We start from the raw sequence: 21429 nt of genomic DNA on the forward strand, positions 1-21429 counted from the left end.
GGAATAAAAATCCTATTTCCAATCCCACTGAAAATATTCCAGTAAAGTGTCCTTTGGTATATTTATTATATGCTGCTTAAATAGGCATTTCTTAAAACAGTCAAACTTAGGAAAGTGGGATATAAACCAAGGTAAACAGATTTCTCTATTGCAGGTCTTCTCAGAGAATTTAATATTTGACTGTACATAGTAAATCTCCAAGCAGAGACTACAGAATGCTGTTTCCAAAGTTTAACTATAGAATTCATGTTCTGCAAAACACCCCATGAGTAAACCCCTCCCTCCCTACTAGGGAAGCAAGGTCAAGTGGTGATTTAAGGATGCAGGTTCTGGAATCAAACTGCATGGATTCCAATTCTAGCTCCACCACTATTAGGCCTCTCCAGGCCTGTTTCCCCATCTGCAAATAGAATAGAGGACCTACCTCACCAGGTACTGTGAAGATTACATGAGGTAATACACACAGAAACCACCTGAAATAATCTGTAGTAGGTGCTGTCCCTTCATGTCCCTCCCGCGTGCGCTTTACACGTCCGGACTCCCAACTCCGTAGGAGCAGTTCAAGGAAGATGCTATTAACAGAAATACACTCCAGCTATGCCCAGCTGCCACCTATAGTCCCTTGGAAGACTGTGTTCCTTCGGGGTCTCTGGGGGAAAGAAGGGGCGTGTTTAAAGTTACTTTGCTAGCTTAGGTGAAAAACAATAATGATATCCACTAATTAACCTCTTCTGGATATAACTGGAAGAGCTTTCAGCATTTGCAAAACAAAACAGGACAGATAGAGGATCTTAACAAAGCCCACGAATCACACACATTAAACTTGTGACAATCATAATTTTATCTTTAAAATCGCTTCTCTGTGTACACACAGAACTCTAAACGTAGGAGGTAAATTAATACAATTCCAAATACCTTGAACATTCTGTATTGGGACATCATTACATACGTGTCTGTGTGTGTACACACGTGCATGTGTGAATGTGTGTATGTATGAATGTGTGTGAACAGGAGAGGTAGTGGTATGTAGAACAGCTCAAAACACCCTGCTGCAAAAGATTTAAAAGGTTTTATTTCACCATCTCTCCCAGCTCTCTGAGGTAGCGAGTTGAAGATAAACACCCATCGAGATGCAAAACATTTCAGGCAAACCCTCCTTGATAGTTTTCTGATTTTTCCATTTCCTTTTCCTGAGTTGTCCCCTTTCTTCATTCACTTTATTTCTATTCCACCACTTTTCACCTGTTCTCCTTAATCACTCCCTGAATTTGTAATTTTCCACAGTAGTAGGAAAAAATATTTCTTGGGCACCTATATGCCATGGTGCACTCATCTTGAGGCATCATCTCCATTGAGTCAATGGGAGCCTGAGGCTGGAGATGAAGGCAGGCAGCACTGGGCTGCCAGGTCTGCAGCACAGGCCCCCACTTCACTACTAACTAGATCTATGACTGGGTTGCCCCCTGGTTTACCCAGAACAGCGTAGTTTACACCCATTGCTCTGGCATAATTATTAATGGCATCCCTTCCACTCTCAACAGTATCCTGATTTGGAGTTTAAGTTAATATGTTCATCCTATTACCCTAGACAATGTTCTTTACTCCTCTGGACTTCAGTTCCCATAATTTCAAAAAGGATACAGGATTAGATAGTATTTTTTTAAATCTATTTTTGTGATTTCCAATTGTTTTAAAATTAAAGTAATCCAATCATGAAATTAAAGATCTTTCAACTTCTACTTCCCTCCTTTCTATAAACTGATGTATACTTTACTCCAACCAGTTGAGACCCAACCTAACTATGTAAGCAGAACTTAACACTGAAGGGTCAATAATGAGTATCTCAGAAACTGGAAGAAATGAAAAATGAGCTGGAATCAGTGCAAATTTTGTATACTGTATTCTACTCATCTCATCCCCTGAACCGCTTCCTGGTTTGGATATCATACATCAATTATGCCAGGCCCTGGATACTCCCCACCATGAGTGAGATCTGTTGCTATGAAACACCATTTTTACCTAGACCTCCTACCCTAAACAGAAACGGGCCAGGAGATGGTTATCTGGACACAAGGCATGAAATTCCTGCAACAGGACAGAACTTGAAGTCTTGAAACATAAGGCAGTTTAACCATATGAGGCAGCAAAAGGAGAAGAAATGGATGATGACAGAGCGGGACAAGCCAGTGTTCCATCACCCCAACCTTCTATTACCTTAGGCAAATAAAAAACTTATTCTGGAGTAAATACATTTATTGATACCCATTTTATATAGTTCAATGAAATAATCTATAAATATAAAAGCATTTTTTTTTTTTTGGATATCACCATGGTCCATGTAAATACTCAACAGTCAGAATCGTCTGCAGGAAGCACTCCAAGTCACACGGTTAGGTTTACAGACCTGAATATACATATTTCATTAAACAGTGGCACTTATGTACTCAAGTGGTCCAGTGGCTTTGGAATATATGACTACTGGGCATGTGGAGTAAAAATAACGTGTAAGTTTAAGTCAATGGAAAAGGGTATAAACCTTTAACAAAAAGAAACAATTATGAATTAATATCCTAGGTGAAGAAAGTACCACAGTTGACACCTGGCGTCAGAATACTGAAGACGAAGTATGTTTAACGACACACCATGGTGCCATGTGCTCTCTTCAAGTCCCAGTGGGCAGTCCACCAGCGCCTTAGGGTCATTCAGGATCAACAAAACAGCAATTCTTAAAGGATCTCGATAGCTTAGAATAAAAGGAATGTGGGGGCTGGTATCAAGTTTAAAGAAAAGTGAGCTACATAATTCAGTGACAATGCATTTCCCTCCTAAGAGGAGGAGATTGCGGGGAAAACAAATTTTTTTTAATTCCCTTTGTTACAGTGATCAGAATCATTTATCTAACGTGGGAGCAAGAACCCAGATGTCTGGTACCCAAAACACAGGTGCAAAAATTTTCTTCTGTTTTAAAGTTTGTTCTTCAACACTTCCAAGGGAACTAATGCAGCGGCCACTGTTGAGCCTTGCTCTCGACTTGATGCAGCATAAAATTTTCTCACTTCCTCAGAAACAAATACAGGAATGTCCTTTGCTGCAGTCAGACCATGTGTCTTCTGAGTTAGCAAGCAAATGCATTTAGAAGGTCTGAGGTGTGCAAGGTCCAAAATTGAAATCTGAGAGGCAGTGTTAGAACTTAAGCAAGGCAGGATTTTCAGAGACTACTCAAATGAAAACCTAAGCGAAGCAGATAAAAACTCAGTTCTTTCTATTATTTTCAACTGGTAATTGACAGCAACATTCTCTGGTAAGGATGGGTAAGTGATGTTATCTCCAGGTCCAAAATATCCCAACTACTTAAAGTAGGACCCCCAAGAGGAGAAAGACACTTGAGGTCTGTGGTCTATAGAATTCTTTTTTGCCATTTTTTTTAAAAAAAGAAATAGTAGCTTCAGTTGCACACCACTGGTTGAAGGGGTTTTCATCCAAATGAGAAACTCTACCCCTTGTCTCTAGTGCAACAGGCACCAGACTCCCACAAGCGGCAACTTCCATGTCCTGTAGCACATGGCATCTGACCCTGGAGTGAAGAATAAGCTGGCACAGACCCCGACCACCGGCATTCAGGCTAGATGGCATTTCGCGGCGTGCCGTTGTGTGTCAACGCTTTCAGGCTGGGGGCACTGGTCTGGTGACCACAGCTCCTGTGAGAAGTCACACCCACCTCAAAAACCTCATGAATAGCTTTTCGGAAACAATGGAAGTTGTAGTCTATTAAACCTGCAGGAGAGAAAAAGGAGATCAGGCCTCCTGAATGTCAACTGGGAGACTATCTACTAGGAAACATTTGGTGATGGAAAAAAATAATTGATATGTATTTAAAAACATATATCCAATTGAGGAATTCTTCACACTGGCAACATGATGAAGCGTATGCCCAAGTGTTAACATTGGTTACCTCTAGGGCCTGGAAGTGACCAGGGTAAATAAAAAAGCAATCAGGAAGACAAATTTGCTAAGAAAATTTACAATGAAATCTAAAGGGAAAGTAAAATACTTTTTGATTTATCAAGATTTTCCTTTTACAAGTCTCTGAGGCAGCCAAAGAAAAGCTGAAGGAAACAGTTGGAACAGTTTTGCAAACTGCTCAATAGAGCCATGGGGTTGGGAGGTGTCAGAGAGGTGCATCAGGCAGAGCCTCAGGAAGCCTGCTTCCCCTATACGGGAGGTAAGGCAGCTCCATCCTCATCTGCTTTATGAACTGGCTTCCAAATAAGATTTCAGTCAAACAAAGGGCTCCCTACAGGTACGTATGGACATATGGCCAATTCTGGCCACTGAGATAAATACAAGTGTGTGAGACTTCTGTGAAGTCTCCTTAAAAGGAAGACTTCCCTATTCCTCCCCATTCCTCCTTAACGTCCAGAATATGGATAAGATTGCTGGAGCTCCAGGAGCCATTCCAGATCACAAGGAGAACTTGAGAATAGAAGCCAGTGCTGAGAAGGGCAGAGCAGAAAGAGAGGACTTATGTCCTCGAGGATACTGGGACGTAAAGACGGCACACGAGAAAGAAATCACAACAATCTGATGTTAAAATGACTACTGGGAAAGAAGTCCAAAGATGGGAGAGCCAAGTGCAGGGCAAAAGCAGCAATGAAAGCTTCAGGTGTGAGGCAGGGCTCTGAGGATATGAGCAGGATTTCATCAGGCAGGAAAGGAGGGCAGAATCACAAGACAACAGCAGGGAGCTGGCAGTGAGGAAACACAGCACACAGGTGGAAAACAGGAAAGAAACTGGTCTGGCTGGAGATAGGGGTAGAGAAATTTGGGGAGAAGTACTGGGAATGGAGTCTGAATAAGCACGTTAGAGTCAAATTACAGAGGTCCTTCAGATTCAGGAAAAAATAAGTTTTAATAAGTTCAACTACATTAAAACTGACTTCTATGCAAATGGTAAAATTAAACTGACAATCAAGGAAATGTGAACACTGGCTGGATATTTGATGATATTATGAAATCACTGTTAAGTTTTCTTTTTTTTTTTTTTTACACATCTACTGATGGTAACACTGCTATGCTTTAAAAAGCACACTACCTCTTACAGACACCTGCTGACATCTGTATAGACAAAATGATTTGATGTTAGAGATTTGCTTCAAAATAACCCAGTAGGGAAAAAGGTATAGCAAGCAAATAAGAATGGCTATGATTCTGATAACTGTTGAATCTGGGTGATAGATAAAAAGGGGTTCCTCACATTATTTTCTCTACTTTTTTGTGTTTGACAGTTTCCACAACAAAAGAGCAAAAGATAATAATTTAGTTGTGAGGAGGATATACAGCAAATAAGACTGACCATGTCTTGATGACTGTGAAAGCAGGGAGATGGGTACATGGAATCACTGTGCTAGTCTACTTTTGTGTATATTTGAAAATTTCCATAACCAAAAGTTTAAAAAAGTTTTAAAGATTAGAATGGAGAAAAATAAAGAACTCCTAAGAAGTACAAAAAAGACACAGTACAAAAAAGATAAAAGTATATGAACAGATAAATTACCAGAGAAGACACCTGAACAGACATAAAAGGGTACCTGCAGTGAAAAAGATGCTTGCTCTAACCCATAATTAAAGAAATAAAAACCAGAGCCAAATGAGGTACCATTTCACACCTACCAGACTGACAATAACTAAACAGTCTAACAATATCAAACATTATCAAGGACATGAAGTGACAAGAACTCCCACAAAGCACTGTCTGGGGTGAAAATAAAGCCACTTTGGAGAGCAATTCAATAATGCCTAATAAAGCTGAAGACATATGTCCTCTTTAAATTTCACTCCTAAATACTTATTACTCTTGAGAAATTCTCCATATGTGCAAAGGCAAACTTGTTCATGAGCATTACTTGCAAAACTATCTGTAATCTTAAAAATCATCTACATGTCCAGCAAGAAGAATATAAATTGTGGTATATGCAATCCATAGACTACTGTGTGGCAGTGACAACTGAATGAACGAACTGGAGCTACATCTATCGATACGGATAAATCTCAAAAACAATCTTGAATGAAGAGAAACGAGCAAGTTGCAGAAGACAACTTACCTTTGGACATCATTTACACAAAGATACACAATACCCTATATTGTTTAAGGATAGATATGAAGTGAAAGACTAAATCATGCACAGGAAAAAGAAAACACTACATTCAACAGAGTGCAAGAGGGGGGTTTCAACTGAGAAACACACAGAGGACAAATATGTGTTTGTCATGTTTCAGTTCTTAAGCTCAAAGGTGAATAGTCACATTTTTGTTGTACCCAAAACACTTTGTATATCTAAAATATTTCAGTAATATCAGTGAAATAACATTAATTCATTCAGTATTAATTAATATCACAAACCCAGGCAGAAGAGCAGGGGCTTGTTGCAGTGAATAACAGAGAGTTACTATAGATCCTTGAGTAGTTAAATAACATGATAAAAGGAATTTTCTGAAATCTAGTCTGCCTTTAGAATAAAAGATGATACATGCTGAGCCCTTAATATGTATGTTGAATGCAGCACCACAGGCTGGAGGAATGAGGACCTGGATTGGAGTCACCAACAGTGGAAATGGAAAGGACACCCGAGAAACAGTTCCAAGAAACAAATGGTAAGATTTGGTGAAAACTGAATGTAAACACAGGAAAAGAATGGAAAAAGGAAAACACAGAATGCTCTCTGTGAGATGATCTGCAAGAGCCTCATGGGCAATTACACCATACGATTACCTGACTGCACATAGCTAAGCTTGGACACCAGAAAAATGGCGTAACGAGTAACAGAAGTAGAGCAGCCGGGATGGTCATGAAACAAAGGGGAAAATATTCATCAGTTTTTGACACCACGGACAAGATAAAATATTTAAGTGAAGATGTCTTACTAATAGCTCCAAACACAGGATGGAAACACAGGCCCAAGCCAGAGTTGGAGAGGTGAATTTTTCAATCAACTACACAGAGAAGATTAACGGAAGGCATGGATTAGATGCGCTGACCAGGAGAATTAAGTGAAGAAGTGGGCAGGAGATCTGGCTCTGAAGAACACTCAAAAAGAAAAACAGTAGAAACAGGACAGGTGGTCAGAGAAACAAACACATAGAAGAACCCGGAGAGTTCTGCTTTAGGGAAGCAGAGAGAAGAAAGCTTGAGGGAGGAGGGACTGACAGGGTCACATGCTTCAGAAGGCTGAAGAGGCCACAGAATGAGAAAAGGCCACTGAACGCAGCAAGAAGGAGACCTAGTAACCTCTCACACATCCTCAGCAGACTGGTTCAGGTGGAAGCCAAACCGTAGGCAGTAGACAGGTAATGGAAGGAGGTAAAATGAGAGAGGCTAGAATAAAAAACTTGATTTAGAATAGAAGACCAAAAGAAGGCAGGAGAAAGTCTGCACTGTACGTGGACGGGAGGGCACAAAAGTAGTTTGAGCTGGTAAATCCTCTAACACTGCAATATTGTTTTTTCTTGCTTTCAAGAACCTAAGAAATTATGACAAAGAACTTAAAGAAATCTTTTTAAAATGCATTACCTTTTCGTTCAAAACTCTCTTCCCTAAGGATGCAGACCAGTGCCAAAAATTTAGTCACCTCCTTTAAATACAGGACCGTTGTGTTATTCAGCTTGATGATGGCCATAGATTCTTTGTCGTAAGCACTTCCACTTCCATCTTCCTTTAACCTGTTTTAAAACAAAGTATCATCCAGTAGAGGTTTCCCAACTCAGCATTTTGTCACATTTGCACAACAATAAGGGTTTCCACCCAGTTTCCTGAACGTCTTTTGAGAAAGGAGAATGCCCGCTCGCCCTTATCGGAACAGAAGCTGTGTTTAGCTATGGGTGCGCAGCCCATGCTGCAGTATTCATTCCATGCGCTCACATCACCTTGTTCACCTAGGATGCATGGAACACAGCAGGTTTCCAATCTTCCCTCACACTAATTGGTGCTGACACCCTCTACAAATAAAGAAGGACCTGAAATATGAAAACTGCCATCAGTGAAAAAGGAGTAAATACAAAAACTAAAATAAATAAATACGGTCCCATTCAAAAAACATAAATCAAGAGTCAAGTAAGCAGGACTTCCTGGTGGCACAGTGGTTAAGAATCTGCCTGCCAATGCAGGGGACACAGGTTCGATTCCTGGTCCAGAAAGATCCCACATGCCACAGAGCAACTAAGCCTGGGTGCCACAACTACTGAGCCTGCACTCTAGAGCCCGCAAGCCACAACTACTGAGCCCGCGTGCCACAACTACTGAAGCCTGTGTACCTAGAGCCCGTGCTCCGCAACAAGAGAAGCCACCGCAATGAGAAGCCCGCGCACTGCAACAAACAGAAGCCTGCAAGCAGCAATGAAAACCCAATGCAGCCAAAAAAAAAAAAAAAAATCAAATAAGCAGCAAACTGAACTTCAATAAAGCATACCAAATTGCACACATGTATTGTGTTAATAACGAAGTAATGGCTATTTCTCTTCTTTTTTATAATGTACTTTATGACATATAATGTAGTTTACAGTGTACCTTATACTGAAAATAAACTTTATAACTAAATTTGATTTTTTTAATTATAAAAATTGGCTTATGAAAATTTGATTTGTTTTAAAGAAAAAGCGAATGTTCTATTTCATCTATTTTTAAAATTAGGAATAGGAACATGAAACTTTTCTGCATAACCTATGGACAAAATCTCATTTTCACTGTGGAAAGAATAAAAACAAAGGAGAGCATATAATCACAAAACTGAAAAAGAGACAGGAATGCAAGACAAGAATAGACAGGTAAAGAAGAGGTAACACAAATGCATTCTCCTACCCAGAGGCAGCTGGACAAAGACACTGACAAGTTAGGCGGAGAGAGCAAGGTAAAGGGTAGGGACAGAGAGATGAAAGAGGAATTTAGACTAGGTGGAGCAGAGAGGAACAACAGATAAAGGACACAGGTATCAGAAAGCAAAGGTAATGTCAGAGCATCGAGAAAGTGCATTCTGAGGACTGACATTAATACATGAGATGAATCAGGGCTATTAGACGCTGTAGAGGTTACTGGCTTTTGAAACACCAGTAAATTCACCAAAGTTTTCACTTGTCCTCTGGGTTATTCTACAAAATCACTTCTTTGCCAGCTTTTACAAATTTCTGTATAGAGTGTGGTAAATATGCATAAAACAAGAGTTTATATTTTAGAGACTTATTTTGGAAACTTAGATGTATAGGTCAAATGTTTATAAGTTCTTCTGACATCCAGAATTCTGATTTCCTTGTTTCTGAGCTCTCTGAAAGATTAAGGATCCCTCAGTTCCACAAAACCTGAGATTAAATTAGGAACCAGTACATACTTTGTTATTCAGAGTGTTTTAAATAAATTAATCTTATTTATTGATCCAGCTGAGTCGCAGTAGTGAGAAGACACAGTACAAAGCCCCCAAATAATAGCGGGTGAAACTTTCAGTGATAGTAAGTCTGGCACTAGTCACACCGCTCTTATCCACCTATTCCGAAGGAGTAAGACCCAGCGGCCCACCCACACAGAAATCATGCTCTAAATTGAAGCACTATGGTCAGAACAATTCTACTTCATACAGTACTTGCTAGACGCCTCAGAAATTAATCCCCCTGACAAATCAAGCTGGTAGTCTTCCCCGTATCTGAGATCTTGCAGAAATATATATGTACAACTTACCCATATATACAAGACACATCAATTACAACATCAATCATGTCACAGCAAAGTTCATACGACTGCATATCCACAGGAGAACTGTCTGTTGCAATGTAGATTTTGCTGACAACATCGAAGAGAAAAGCTTTTTCAATACCTGAATTCTTGAAAAAACAAAGTTGAGTGTTCATTTTTTTTTTAAGAATCACATTTGTAAACTTATCAAAGATCTTGAATCACTGATTAACATCCAAGAGCATTTTTAATTATACAGCCTAAAACCAAAAGAGCAAATAGTACTTGCTTAGGAGACACTTCTCTTATCCAAAGAATAAAAGTGGAATTATTTCTCTGCTCTGATTTACTGACATAATCGCACCAGTCAAATTTGTTTTTTCTTCATCCTCTTTACTTAAATGAATTATTTCCTAAGACGCCACACACACACCCAAAAAATTCTCCAAAAATCAAGCCATGCTACATTTTCAATAATCCTTTTTGTGGCAATAATCAATCTCTGCTTCAAATGACCTTGCTACCAGAAAGGCTTGATGTGGCAATTAGCAAACCATAAAAGAATGTTTCACGTCAACATCTAGCATAACCCAAAAAGCCCAAAGAATTGGGGATCACTACACATTGAGTCCTTCAAAGAAATGTTTGGGAAATATAGTGGCTGAATGCTAAATTTATTGGAAGAATATCCTTTTTTATTAAGCTGAATCCTCAAAATAAGTAATGTGAAATATGACACAGATTATAGTTAGCAAGGAAAGGATCAATTTTTCAATGTGACCTCCAATAAGGCAGAGATTAAGTCCAATTCCCAAAACCCAGTCTACCCTACTTTCTGCTTTTCCTTCAGGAAATAGATACCATGAAGATATTAATTCAGAAAGCATGAGAAAATTTTTCATCAGGGCATTTTAAAACAAGAAAAAGTGAGTATGAAGGGAAAAATTCAGAAAATAACTCAAGCCTTTTTTTTTTTTTTTTTTTTTTTTTTTTTGCGGTACGCAGGCCTCTCACTGTTGTGGCCTCTCCCGTTGCGGAGCACAGGCTCCGGATGCGCAGGCTCAGCGGCCATGGCTCACAGGCCCAGCCGCTCCGCGGCATGTGGGATCCTCCCGGACCGGGGCATGAACCCGTGTCCCCTGCATCGGCAGGCGGACTCTCAACCACTGCGCCACCAGGGAAGCCCTCAAGCCATTTTTAAAATGTTTTTATTACTTACTTTACACTTAATTGTATTATTAGTCCTTAAGCTTGATTCAGACTAATTCCAGCCATTTTTTGGAGAACTTGATAACACAAATATATTCAACAAAAACGGAACCAGAAACTACAGTGAATTAAATAGCTCACTTACTGATATAAAGATATTTAATAGATTTTCCAAGGTCGGTAGTTGTGGGATAAGTTTCTGCACCACCTTACTAAAGGCTTCAAATATTGAATGGTCATAGATACTAGTCAAATAAAAGCTGAAAAACACAACATAGTTTGATTAATTTGAAAAATCTTAAGTCCAGTGACAATTATCATGATACATAAAATTTTAAGTTTCTTAACATTTGATTTCCGTAACTTCAAATAAAGCCTCTTTATCTTGTGTACCATCCCCATCATGCAAGATGACAAATGCAGTTTCCCCACCTGGCTTGTATCTCTCCATCCCTTTATTGCATTTACACAGAGGGCAATTGAGGCAGTACACAGGGAAGCATTTTCAGATGCAGAAACCTGAATATTCACCTAAGTCTTTGCAATCTGATCCAAAAATCTTGGTTTCTTAAGCCCATAACTGACAAAAACCAAGATAAAAGCAAGAGAAAGCTCATAGGAGATAGGTGACATTTATTAAATAAGAATACAATACAGGTCTCTACTAAAATGTTACCGCTTCAGAAAGTTCCTTCCTGACCCCCCTACCTAAAATAGTACCCCTGTACCCATTACTTTCAACCCCTTTCCCCTCATATATTTTTCTTCACAGCACTGGTAAATACTTAAAATTATACTATACATTTATTTATAAGTGCTTCTGAGCTGTCTCATTCATCAGAATATAAGCTCCATGAGGACAGAGACTCTGTCAGCCTTGCTCACAGCTGCAGGCCCACTACCCTGAAGAGTGCTCATAAACATGTGGTGAATAAATGAATGAATAAAACTGGAGCTTAGAATTTATGTAAATAACATATTAAGGAGGATGAGAGCAGGGGCTCTAGAGAGAATGGAACAGCTATCTGGAGGCCTAAGAGGATGCACAGTGAAGTAAAACTTGTAGATTTAACAAAACACGTATTTGAGAGAGAGAGACCTTTAACAACAGTGTGGTCAGCTGTACCTACTTTTTCACTCAGGAAATATACTCTTCGTTATAAAGTTGTATCCATTATATAATTATAAACACAAATTACAAAGTCAGAGACACATAACTGTTTATATCACACTTTGTACCTGATTTAAAGATACTTTCAAAGAGCTCACCTAAGAAGCTAACCTAGATGGGGCTCTAATCTAGATGTTAGAACAGTGGCACAGGTGAGACCAAGATGATCCCCCCACAGGCACTAGGGTCAAAGGAATATTTTGGCAATGTGAGAAGGTCCTGCAGGAACTATGAGGCTTGGAGGTGGATGGGGACAGGGAAGAACCTCCAAGCCACAGAGCATTTCATAGTAAGCTAAGTTTCTGGAAATTGGAAATCAAATACAGCCTCATCCATAGGCCTGCTAGTTATTAACAAAGCTTAATGCTGTTAACAAGGCCTAGGGCCCCACAGAGAACTGGAAAAAGGGATGGTGCGTACCAATGAGGTGGGGTGCCCTGGAAACGGACACAGACATGGTGTTAAGAGGATCAGAAGGGTTCCCATGGGCACTGGAGAACACAGGACAATCGTGGCTTCAAATCCATCATTCATGGTGGAAGAATAAGATTGAAGAATTTTATGGGAAGATACTTTCACTTTCTCCTACAAATACTGCTGAATTTTTTTAAAGCCTGAATTACTTGCACATATTTTAATCCAGGCTAGAGGTCAATGAGACTTTTCTATGTGGTTTCCTAGGAGAATAACAGAAAGATCTTGGAGCCAGAGGCCCTAGAGAATATTAGGGGTTGAAAAATGGGGGTTGGCTTGAGCCTATAGAGAAGTCATTATAACAGACCAGGGATAAGGAAATAGCTATGGTTTGTCTCTCGCCTGCTTCCCCTTTAAGCTGTTTATATCATCAAAAGAACATTTTCTTGGGTACTTTTTATTAGTCATTTCTACCTAAACCATAAAAAATAAATAAATAAGATGTAGGAAATATCTCTTATACACTTTCAGAACACAAGTACACAAATCATCAATCCTATCTAGTAGATGTTCTTTAATAATTTCTTAATATTTAATTATGAATCGGCAGTTCTTTAAACTTGAGAGTTCTTTAAACATGATAAGATACACTCACTTAACCCAATTTTTAGAGATTCATAAAAGCATAAGTGTTTTAAAAAACATAAACAAGATACATTAGAGTCCAGACATTAAAGTGTACCCTCTTTAAAAAGCTCTTCCTACTGAAACAGATACTGTGAAAGCTCAAGCTACACTTTTACAACAAATGCGACAGAGATTCCTTGAACTGAGGCAAAAAGGAAAAAATAATAATAATAATAATGAAACTAAGAGAGGGGAGCCCCAAAGCAGACTTATGCCATGAGGAAACAGCCTGACTCCAGTCTCTTGAGATGAATTTGTAAACACACCTACAGAAACACACTTCACATGACTTCCACCTCTGGGAAAATGCAAAAAAGGGGGAAAGTAACTTCTCATAACATCAGGCTCCCAAACCTGCTTGAATTCAACAACAAAGAGATCAAAAACATTACGGATTTGGGAAGGGTATACCAGTAACAGAGAGCTACGTGTTTGTAATGACAGAGGTGGGAATACATTTACACACTTTCCAGGGCTCTCATATCAAACACACAGGTTGTTACCTAAGGTGGAGTTTTTCTAGCCCAGCATCTGCAAGGTCATCATTGGCCCTTTGATGAATGTCCCTCTGTGTTTCTATTTTGTGATCATCAGACAGACCATCAACTTTGTGAATAAAAACCTCAAAATTCATGTCTGGGTTAACTTTGTAGGCTTTAGAAACAGTAATGTGAAGTCTTGTTAAAGCCTCCATGTAGTCATCCTGTAAGTCAGAACAAAATATTTTTTAAAAAGAAATCTTAAGAAAGCCTCAAACTACCTCTTTCCCCAACCACAGAAAATATATTATCCCAATTATTCGTAAATATTCAAACATCCAAATACATTAACTTATACCACTAAACAGATCTTCAATCGCTCAAGATAAAGAATTCAACTACCAAGTTAATGCTTGTAATTTTTAATACTGATAATATAAGGAAAGGAAATGGGAAATGGACACTTCTTCCCAACAGAATTTTTAAAGTAATCCCAGCTCTGCCATTTATTAGATGTGTGACTCTAAGCAGGTTGCTTAAACTCTGTGATCTCAGTTTACTTACCCATAAAATCAGAATTACTGTACATACCTCCCAGTTTTGTGAGGACATTAATTAGGTCATGTATATGAAAGCAGCCATTACAGAGCCTGTCACTCAGAAAGCATTCCTAACTAATGCTTACTAAGCTTAGAAAAAGTAAGATTCTTAAGGATGGAGACACGTCCCATCAGTCTGAGTGCCCGCCACATTCTAGGCCCTCAATAAGTGCTCCTTGGGCTAAACCCTACTTGGTCAACTAAAGAAACTATTCACTTTAATATTTACTGACTCAGTTCTCACATTCCTCCTTATATTATGGGCACTGATGAGACCTTTTCAGTGAGTGACATCACTATTGTAATAGTTAATAGAGTACAGCAATATCTACTATTAACAAAAACGGAACGCTGCTCACTAACTAGAACTCAGGGATATAAACCATATCTCCTAGTCATCTGATATTCTGTACTTGTACAATGGCATGCCTGTTCCCAAAGCACCTCTGCAGGTACATCTCTCGCACTGTTAGGGAATCTACTGGCAAAGAAATAAGCTGCAAGAAGCACATGACAAATAAACAACTTTCCTTTGTTCCTACATCTTCCGTCACCAAAGAAGAAAAGTAAACATTATCATTTCTAACTACCTGTGCATCAATGACATATATCAAAGCTCCTGTTCCCCTGAAGATCATCTCGTAGTCAAAAGTAGGGTCGAAAAAGTCCATTTGCCCAGGAAAATCCCATATTTGGAAATTCACAAAGGAGCTATTTGAAATGTCATCTTTGTAAATCTTGTTGGTACTTTCCAAAAAGAGGGTCTCGTTGGGTGACATTTTATGAAACACCACCTGTCAAAAGAAAGAAAACAATTTAATAACTACTCCACTTTTTATTTAAAATACAGAACTCCACCCTGAATTAACATAATTTAAAGAACTTGATCCTATAGCAAAAATTTTAAAAGAGGTAAAAAGTGAATGGTGTATCCACTGGTACCCACTATCCTTTAACTTCTAACAGAAGACACCAAATTATTGAAACCAAATCACCAGAAAAGCTGAAACTTTCCTGCTATTTTCTGCCTGTATTCAATACTAGCAGTAGCAATGTCTCTCATTTCAGTTTGATTTTTTTTTCTGTAAAACTATCAATTCTGCCAAAATCTGCTTTAAGATTATGAAAACTTATAGCTAAAGTTTAAGCAGTTTTGTTCACTGAAAACTTACTGGAATGCCCACATCAGGCTCTGAAAAATAATCAGAAATGAAACTGACTGGACCCTGCCCTCAATAGGTTTGCAGTCGTGTGGAAGAAATGAAACAAAGGCAAATTACACCAAGCAGAAAGTGACATATTGAGGGAGGAGGAATATATGTGGGGAGGGGAAAGAATGGGAGTTGACAGGGAAAAGACAGCTCCCAAAGAAATGGTAAAGGCAATTGTTAAGAATCAAAATTATCACAATCTATACAATTCTAACACAAAACTAATTTGCCTCTCTGTTACTTTCTACACGAGGAAAATGGATAGTTACTCCCAAGGCTTAGATAGTGAGTAACAAGTGAAAAGAATTAAAATCAGTTTGCTAAAAACCTACCATAAATGTACTCAAATTTTGCTGTAAAGGTAAAAGATAAATAAAACACAGTAATCCATTACATGTGGAAGAAGGTTACTTTTTAAAAACATCGTGTCTACAGAATATCATGCAGAGATTTATTTTGGAGAGACCTCTGCAACGGAGTGGAAAGGGCAAAAGGTCAGGTATCTTAGCATTTTATCGCCAGCTCACTTTGTGTGTAAGAGCCATGGCTGATGAAGGAGGTCAACCCTGCCTCTATTTCCCCCTTATTAAAAAGTGAGGAACCCTCCATCCGTTCCCGACATTGCCCAAGTGAAAGCACATGGACTGACAAAGGTCTGCAAATATTCTCCAGGTCTCAAAATTTTTGTAGCCACACACAAACGGGGGAAAATAACTAGTAATTAAACTCACCGGGCCACAAGTACTAAAATAGGTGGAAGAACAGCCCCCAAATCCCACAAATGTCACAGTGAAGTCTCCTTCGTACTAGTAACAAGAGCAAGCATTACAAAGGCCAAAGAGTCACTACTCTTTCTGACGCTGCTCCCTGGGGCTCACCTGGGAAGCCCTGAAAACTCAGATCACCTGAAGTGAGAGGCACAAACACAACCGGGTCCGGGGACGGAGTGTGGGAAGTTCTCCAAGTTAGAACCGGGGAACAAGTCTCAGTTTCGTGAATGGTACAGGGGCTGGGTCCCAGGAGGCGAGGTCCCGGGCGGTGCCACGGGCACCTGCCTCGCTCCGGCCACTCGGGGAGCGCGGGGACCCAGTCGGCCTCGGATGACCTGGGCGTGGACTCCAAGATCGGGGTCCCGGCGAGGGCCGCGCCCGGGCTCTGCTCCCCGGAGGAAAAGAGAAAGCGCGCTGGGACAGCCCGGCCGGCCACCCCGGCCGCCGCCCTCCTCGGGGCCTCCCCCCCGGCGGCCACCCGCGCCCCCGGGTAGAGGAGGGAGGGGGAGGGGCGCAGGGGCCGACGAGGCCCCACTCACCTTCTGGATGGAGGACTTGCCGCTGCGCCTGAGCCCCATGAGCAGAATCCTAGGCTTGGAGCTGTCAGCGCCCCCCGGGCCACAGCCTCCGCCGGCCCCCGCCCCAACCCCGCCGCCCGCCGCTGCCGCCTCCTCTTCTTCCTCCTCCACGCCGTAGCCGAAGTCCTTTGGGAACGAGTCCGCCGGGCCGTAACTGCCGGCGAGGGGCGTCTCCTCCGCCCCGTACTGCAGGGACATGGTGCTGGAGCCGCCGCCGCCCGCGCCCTGACAGGCCACGCCAGGCCGAGCCAGGCCGCCGCCTCCCCAGACCGCCGCCGCCACCGCCCCCGGCAGCCGCCACCGCCATGCGGCCCGCCCCCTGGAGCCCGGCTCTCATAGGCTCAGCGCCCGGGGCCGGCCCCTCATTGGCCGCCCGAGCTGTCACTCGGGAGCAGCAAGGTAGGTGGTGCCCATCACGTGCCCGGAATCACCTGACTCGGAGCTGTGGAGGGGGGAGGAGGAGTCACGAGGAGGGTGGCCCGGCCCGACTGAGCCTTGAGCCCTCTGCCCTCCGCCCCAGCCCGCACTTCGGCCCTGCCCAGCCACGTACCTTGCTCCTCACCGCTCTCCTGCTTTCTTCCGGGCTCCGGAGGCCATCGCAATGGGAGATGCTCTCTGGGCACTTGGGAGAATTGACTGTCCTCCTACTACTATTGTGCTCGCCCAACCAGTATTTATTGATGCCCGCGAAGTCCTGGGGCACAAGGGGCACAGAACTGGAACCGCCTTGGACCCTGCCTGCCCTCAAGTTGCTCCAAGATTAATGGGGATCGGACCTCTGCGTAAGTAGCTTCCGTACGAGATATCGAATCGTAAGGTCAAAGGTACAGATAAAAATGCTCGGGAGTTGGGTGGATGGGAGCATCTCTAAGGAGCTGGCGTCTGAATAGGTCTAGAAGGATGGATATGGTTGGGATGTGCAAAGGTATGGAGGAGGAGCCAGCCAGGGTGAGGGCAAAGCGTCAACCAAGGCAGAGTCATGGGTGAGATAGTTCGTTCTGGCAGGTAACTGGACCCTGATAGGAAAGCAAGTGCAAGCAAGGGAGAATGTCTTATCCACTTTCTTCAGCAAATCACTGACAGTGAATACTCCTGCCACTTCACACTCATCAGGACCAGATTCCCCCTCCTCCCCACCCGAAGTCTACTTCTTCAGTAATCCTGTCCACCCATAGAACATTGCCTCTTCTATGACCTCCTTCAGATCAGAAACCAAAGGAATGAATAAAGAAAGCAAACCAAAGTAAATGCTTATCACCAATATGTTTGGGAAAGCTAGAGGAATTTTTACTCTTCGGTCAGGCTTTAGAATTGGAAATTTGACAAAAGAGGATCCTCTTCCTGAAGGGGGCATGGGTGGTGGTACTGATTTTCCAAGGAAACTAACTTCTTGATTATGAAGGGAAAGCATGTATGCAAATCTGGGACTTGGTTCTGTCTGAATGTCGAAGTTAAAGGTAGGACACATACTTAGAGGTCATCTAGTCCAACCTCTCACCTAAAGAGAATCCACTCTACAGTGTCTCTGACTGATAGACATGCAGCATACACTTCAATAGATCCCAGGGAAGAGAGCTCACTATCAATAGGCATCCAATTCCACTGTGGTAAAACTTTGTTTAAAAGTCTCTTATTCAGGCCAAAAATCACACTCCCTGGAGCTTATATACCAGAGTCTATAAGCAGTGGTCTTCATCTTTTTCACGACAGCACCTCAAATATTAGATTACGGTCTTCATTACCCACTGTCTTCTCTGTTCCACATTAAACATACTCAGTTCCTTCAGCCATTCCTTCTACAGTAATGTCCAGTAGCCACTTCCTGTGATGATAGAAATGTTCTACATCTACACTGCTCAATTGTTGCTAGTGTGACTGAGGAACTGAATTTTAAATTTTCTTTAATTTTAATTGCCAGATGTGGCTAGTGGCTACCCTATTGGACAACACAGCCTTATAGTTTCAAATGCACTCTCCTTTATATGCAACTGGGCTTGTCAACATCCATCAAATGCCTGACACCTACAATGCAATACTGACCAATACAGCCTTCAGGGTGACTGTTCAGCACCTGGACAACATTTCTATTAATGCTTTACAGAATGGAATTTTTTTTTTAATATCCGTGGAGTATAAGTGGTTCACAATGATAGTCACTGGAACTAGTACTTTGTCAGCAATCCTAGTGCCTAAACTTGTATAGCTACATTTTTTAACCTAAATGTAAGACTTGATATTTCAACTTTTTGGCTTGGGCTGTGAAGTTTAGGTACTTCAAGCTGTTGATCATTTTCAAGCTCCTTTCAATATAGTCTACCAACCAGCCCTTCCAACTTTGTGGCACTTAGAGAATTAGCATTACTACCATCTGACCCATATGTAGTCCTTTACAATTTGCAAGGTACTTTTACATCCATTATGTTTAATTTGATCCTTACAATACCTTGTGAGGTAGGCAAGATAACGAAATCTACATTTTATAGATAAGGCAGCTGAAACAAACAGGAACTAAACGGACTGGATCCTTTTTTACTCCATTGAGCATCTTCTTGTATACTGTCTTCATCCAGATCCTTGATAAAAATGTTGAAGAGGACCTCCAGAGGCCAGGCTGACCCTGAATTCATAGCACTGACTGATACAGCAGTTTAAGCAGGTCAGTTCCCCCAAAAGGTCTGATTATCCAACCCACAGGTTGCCATTCTGTTCAAAAGGATGGTACAAGAGACAGTCATCTGACTTACATAAATATTAATACCAGTCCCGTTGGGAAAAAAGCAGATGAGGGTTGGCTGCCAGAAAAAAATTTCTACTTGCCTGTCCACAGGGGGACTGTCATACCAATTGCTTAAGGAAGCCAAGTCTCCCTCTCTTCCAAAACCCCCATGGGGCCATGTTTTATTATTATTTATGGTTCTTAGCACATCCTGTCCCACATTGTAGTTGGTTATATACGTGGCTTATAGCTAACTTCAAGTCATTCACCTTTATAGCACCTAGTACTCAGCCCATTGCTGTCCATGTAGGAGGCACTAGAACTGGTAAAACATAAACCAATTCAAGTAAATGTTCTTCCAACTGTATCTGACTCCCCTCCAAAAACAAACTTGTGACTAGAAGAGGCACAGACCATTGCCACATTCCTGCCAACATGACTGATTGAAATGCCCTTATGATTGGCTTGGTCACAGTTTCCAGCAGGTGCTGAGGCTTTTGCTAGTTAAACCAGCTTTCATTGGATTTTGTTTTCTATGTGTGTTTTCACCAAAAAATAAAGACATTTCTCTAACAATAGGGACAGAATACATGAAATAGGACTACTTCTTAATAATGCTAGTCAATCAATAAGGAAAATAGGTGATCAGTAACACAAAACATCTGACTGTAGGTCTTCCAAGAAAGCAAAAAGGACTAACAAACAAGAATATAGTGCTTTACCATTTACAAATCTTTCACATACATTCCATTTGACCCTCACAACAACCCTGTGAGGTAGGCAGCACAGATATTATTCCCATTTAACAGATGAGGAAAGTGAATCTCAGAGCAATTAACTGATGTGCCCAAGGTTCTACAATTAGTAAATAATTTGTATTCATATCAGTCTTTTGCCTAAAAATTCAGCACCCCACCTCCCCTCATACTTGCCTACCTACTTCACAGGGATAATGAAGATAAAATGAATTCAAGGCTAGAAAAATACTTTGAGGGAAAAAAGCACTATATAATTATACCTGCAAACTATAATTTTCCACGATATATGGCTCATTCCCCTTCTTGTCCCAGCTTGTGCGTGAACCCAGAATTTTATATTGCCTCTGTTCTGTGTTCAGCTAAGCAACAAGTAAGGCAGGGGAACAGTGTGATTCTCTTTAAAGTTATATAAATTACAATCAGGATAACTGCTATTATAGCAAGTTGAAAAACAACACAGAAAGGCCAATGTGCAACCGGGACCCACGGAAGCACACAGTAAAGCAAGGCAACATTATCAGATAGGGCATGATTGCATAGAAGGAAACGTGGTGTCACAGTTCACACTGGTACACACACAGTTATCTAAGGCAAAGTGGTGGCAAAGAAGAGTCATTTGTTCCACATTATATAAACAAGAGCAGAAGATTCATGAGACCCCATGCAACAGTATCTTATGTCACACAGATCTCTCCAGCTGCCTACAGAGAATATAAACAACAGTGTCATCTTCATTTTAAAGAATGACTGTACCTGTGTTCATATCCTGAACTAAACCAAGGAATAGCTCCATGCTAAACTTCCTTGGCTAAAATACAACCAGTACCATCACTCCTAGTCAGACTAATAAACAGAATGTCTTTTAAGGTAATGAATTAGATGGCTGTGTTTAGATTTTTTTTCAGGATTCCCTTTTGATTCTCCTGCTTTTAAGACCCAAAGAAAGGTATATTGAGTTTTTATTGGTGATTCTAAGTATATGTGTTTATAACAGTTAAAGTGTGATAGGTGAATTTAACATATTAAAAGAGTGCTATAGCATCTGTTCAGAAAAGATTATATACTATACAAACTATTCAAGTCATACAAAACCATTTTTCAGTGTCTTTTCAACTGAGAAGAATC

General features: G+C 40.9%; 1 protein-coding gene across 2 annotated transcripts; it reads right to left on the reverse strand.

Moving 5' to 3' along the window:
• Positions 1-3583: 3583 nt before the first annotated feature.
• Positions 3584-17043, reverse strand: RRAGC (Ras related GTP binding C; the record flags this gene model as incomplete). 2 transcript variants are annotated; one of them, XM_079728443.1, is made up of 7 exons in its annotated part: positions 3584-3774; positions 7568-7716; positions 9719-9861; positions 11067-11181; positions 13697-13896; positions 14862-15065; positions 16792-17043. In XM_079728443.1, the coding sequence occupies 7 exons, from the start codon at positions 17026-17028 to the stop codon at positions 3623-3625; spliced, it is 1200 nt and encodes a 399-aa protein (XP_079584569.1). In that variant the 3' UTR covers positions 3584-3622. The 2 variants fall into 2 exon arrangements, with proteins under 2 accessions (XP_079584569.1, XP_079584570.1); XM_079728444.1 differs by having other exon boundaries at positions 14862-14963; positions 16792-17028.
• Between the last annotated feature and the right edge of the window lie 4386 nt (positions 17044-21429).

The sequence above is a fragment of the Hyperoodon ampullatus genome, assembly GCF_949752795.1.
Source record: "Hyperoodon ampullatus genome assembly, chromosome: 2".
Classification (NCBI taxonomy): Eukaryota; Metazoa; Chordata; class Mammalia; order Artiodactyla; family Ziphiidae; genus Hyperoodon; species Hyperoodon ampullatus.